The 4,090-nt window shown below is 39.5% G+C and overlaps 1 protein-coding gene across 1 annotated transcript; it reads left to right on the top strand.

Moving 5' to 3' along the window:
• Window positions 1-375: 375 nt before the first annotated feature.
• Window positions 376-1,787, top strand: LOC140669330 (uncharacterized). Its single transcript, XM_072899072.1, has one exon. It carries the CDS (start codon window positions 639-641, stop codon window positions 1,278-1,280), a length of 642 nt encoding a protein of 213 aa, XP_072755173.1. The 5' UTR covers window positions 376-638; the 3' UTR covers window positions 1,281-1,787.
• The last annotated feature ends 2,303 nt before the right edge of the window (window positions 1,788-4,090 follow it).

The raw sequence follows: 4,090 nt of genomic DNA, 5'->3' as shown, positions 1-4,090 counted from the left end.
ATATTTCACCTAGATTTGATTGCACGATCTACTTCACATGCTCGTCGTTTCATTTTTTCGCGAATTAAATATTTACTTACGAGCGATATATTTAATTCTTCTGGTTAAATATTATTTAAAATATCAAAAAGTATAATTTATCCCGGTGTAATTGTAATTATGTTATGTAAAATTAAAGAAAAAATAATTTAAACAATTTCTTTGGTATTTTGTAATTTTCAGTTTTGAAAAAAGGAAACATTACGTAAAAATATTTTAAAGAAATCAATATATTTTTACTTTTCTTCATTAAAATCAAATTATTATATATATGTATATATATATATATATATATATATATATACAGCTAATTCTACGCCATTGCAAACGTATCATTCTATTTTCCTATCCTTCGTCTGAGAATAAAATAGACGATTAGAATACGAAAAGAAACGATTAAACAATTCTGCTCATTTTTCTTTCTTATTGAATGATTCGGAGAAACAAAATAATTCATCCAATGATCACCATATCGCTGCATTCCTCGGAGTGCTATTTAAACGCCACCATCGATCCACAAATCTCAGAACAGTCTCCAACTGTCGTCCATGTAGTTTCTGAGCATTTTACGCTAAAAGTAAGACAAGTTTTTTAACAGAATGAAGCATCTCGTTGTTGTGACCGTTCTTTTCGTCGCATTGAGCGCTGGGCAAGTACATCGATTGAAATCTTCTTACAAAAACGGCATCAAGTGGGAATTCGGCACAAACATTTTTCACGGTGACGTATTGGCTCGCTCTAATGTTAATCAAGTTCCAGCGGTATCCAGCGTTTACAAGAATAAGCCGATTGTGCCAATAATTAGAAAAGAGCCAGTTGTAGCAACGCTTTATAAGAAAACGCCTGTAGTACCGGATGTTTATCAGAAAAAATCTGTCCTTCCAACTGTTCTCAAGCAAGAACCCGTCGTACAGAACATTCACAAGCAACCATCGACCATTTTCAAGACGCACGCAGTAATATCGAATATTTACAAGAACGAGCCCGTTGTGCAGAACGTTTACAAGCAACAGGCTGCAGTGCCAATTGTTCGCAAGGAGCATTCGGTCGTACCCAACATTTATCGAAGCCAACCAATTAGATCAGTTGTACACCAGCAACAACCGCTACATCACTTCGTCGTTCCCAGAGTTTTATCAACCGACTCGGAGAAAAAGCTGGAGCAACACGTATGGAACTATCAATACAATCCTTATCGCTCGATTGTTCATGACAATGTACACGTAGTTCCACACAACTAACAATCTACTTCAACATTCTACTTATTAGAAAAGCTCTTTTTGTAAGAATGCAATATTTCAAATGAGCCTTTTAACATTATCCGTGTGGCATTATTTACGATGAGATAACATTTGTAACAGACTAAATAAATGATATCGTAAAAATAATTCATAATGTGAGAAAAAAAACTTTATTTAATGTAGATAGATGAGAGATTGAAATTTTCTAAAACTTTAACCTGTTTTACATATTATACTAGACAATGAGATCCTCGCGTTGTTTTGCGAACGTGCTCAATTTTATTGACATCAACAGTCGAATGCGCTGTTGAATTTAACCGAACGAGCACTACACAAAAATGTCCGAGATTAAGCCGGTAAACCCTTGTCCTCAAGCCCGACGATAATCGGGCCGTTGCGGCGTGTCGCAGCCCGAAAGAGGATCACAATGGAGTTAATTAAACATCTCAATAGCAGACGCGCCCGCCCGAGAGTGATTAGGCGTGCTGTGACGTACACGGGCGCCGCCGACGGCTATTGTACCCCCTTCCCCTGGGAGAGAGAGAGAGAGAGAGAGAGAGATCCTCGAGTACGAGAACCAGGTGTTGAAGAAGGACAGTCTTCCTTGTGGAAGCGGGCGGCGAAAAGGAGACGAGGATAGCTGAGAAGCCGCGGCAGCGGCAGCGGCAGCGGCAGCGACAGCGGCGGCGGTGACGGTGGTGCGGATGACGCACGTGGAACGGTGGTGAGCCGGGAGGGAGGGAAAAGGGGGAAGGGAGAGGGAGAGAAGACATGCCGGCGACACACAATGCAGGTGACAGCTCGCGCACCCCACAGGCCCTGTCTCATCTCTTTTGTTCCTGGCGTTTCGTCGGCTTTCTTCCCCATGACGGCAAGACAACCGTGGCATGGCTCGGCTTCGTCTCGTCCCGTCTCGTCCCGTCCCGTTCCGTCTCGGCCTTGTGTCGCACTGAAATTGCTCAAATGGAAACGAGTGTGTCATTCTCACTACGTTTGCCTGTCACTCTCTCGTATCTTTCCTCTTACTCTCTATCTATCCCTTTATATCTGTCTTCTTGCTCATTTAAGATCCGTGCACTCGATCTTGTACACATTAAATTTGTCTTTATGGATTTGAGTCAAGTGTCTGGTTCTAATTCGCGTTGCTTCGCAAGAACCGTATTCGCAAAACGTAAAGTCGAATATCCAATATCGAAGAGTTAAAAAGATCGATGTATAATTATATTAATTAGGCCGTGTAAGATGATGAAATATAATCATGGATAAAGGTATAGTAGCGACGTCATAAGCTAAAAAAAGAAAAAAGCGAAAAGTGTTGGCACGAGTTATTGTCTCCTCGCGATGAAAGATAAAACAAGGCGGAGAAGCGATTCGAGAGAGCTCGAGATAAGAATCGCACGGCGAGCAACATTTGTTGTCGACATATAGTAGGTGGCGTATTAGGTGAGGTGTAGGTGTCGTGATAAACAAGCGTTACTCGAGATTCTGCCGCAGACAAACGGGAGGAAGTCTGGTTCCTTGACTTTTCCGTTTATGAAGTGATGATGATTTCTGATTATTATGACGGACATGCTTCCGCTCTTTTACACCGTGCGTTAGTCAAAAACGAACGTGAGTTTTCTTTCTGCGCAAAGTGATATTCCTTTATCGTTGTCCGTAATTATGAAAAGAAAAGGCGTCGTGTTTTGACGAAGATGAAAAAAAACGTTAGGTTAAAAAGAAGAGAAATCGGCGACGTAAGTAAAATCTTCGTCGAACGGTCGATTGTATGATTTACGCCGCGTCTTTATCCGCGCCGGTGATTTATCATTGTAAGAAAATTTACGATTACGTCGACGAAAAAAAGCGCGACGAAATTTTTATCGACAGGTAAACGCGTCGCAGCTGGCACACCTTCGTAGATAGATGTTTACCGTGTACGACGCGTACCGTAGAAAGTTGCGCGCGGAATTTATCCCGGCTTTCGGCCGCGCGTGTGGAAACCTCGATATACTTGTACACGTGGTCTGTTAGACGCCAGTTAAAGACAAATGGGCGTTCTCTAACCCGCGGCGCGGCCGTTTAAATGGAAACCTGTAATTACAAGGCAGAGGAGAGATGTATCTTTCTTATCCGCGCGACGGCTGAAGGCTTACAAATTATAGTAAGCCGGAGATTGTCCCGATACAGGGTAGGCGTTCGCGCCGCGCCGCACCGTGGCCCTTATCTAATCGTTACGTTAATGTAGCAAGAGACGAATTGGTTTACTTAACCAGCCTCGCTTTCCATAACTGTATTTGTGTAACGTGAATTATTTTCGAATATATCTACATATTTTTAATTTTAACATCGACATTGAAATATTTATACGTGTTAAATAACTTCAAAATTAAACAATGAATATTTTATGTGTCATATTTTAAGTGGAATATATTTTAATGATATATTTTTAATACTGATTTAAGAGGCAACTCTACAAGTCAACTATGTCAAAAATTAATCCATGTAATTAATGTACATTTCGAGATTCAGGAATTTGCGCAAAGCACACTTTTAGTCTTTTAAAATATAAAATTAATGATTGATTTGCGAATGAAAGTAAAGATTCGACATGTGGAATATAATTTAACTTCCTTAATATTCTTATATTGAATAAACTTTTTTAGTGATAAGTACATAAAAATGAAAATTTTTCATTTATAGTAAATCTTTATTTTAACTCTACTAGCTAAGAAAAATTGTCTTAAGAAAACAGAGAAAAATAATAGGAAAATATTGCACCATCGAAAGATTAAATAGTTTTGTAATGAAAATTTAAATTTTTTTTGTGG

Source organism: Anoplolepis gracilipes, chromosome 9 (genome assembly GCF_047496725.1).
Source record: "Anoplolepis gracilipes chromosome 9, ASM4749672v1, whole genome shotgun sequence".
Classification (NCBI taxonomy): domain Eukaryota; kingdom Metazoa; phylum Arthropoda; class Insecta; order Hymenoptera; family Formicidae; genus Anoplolepis; species Anoplolepis gracilipes.
This window is presented reverse-complemented; position numbering and strand designations above follow the sequence as displayed.

Excerpts from the sequence above, each read along its gene's own strand:
- LOC140669330 (XM_072899072.1), top strand. The coding sequence starts at position 639 with ATGAAGCATCTCGTTGTTGTGACCGTTCTTTTCGTCGCATTGAGCGCT.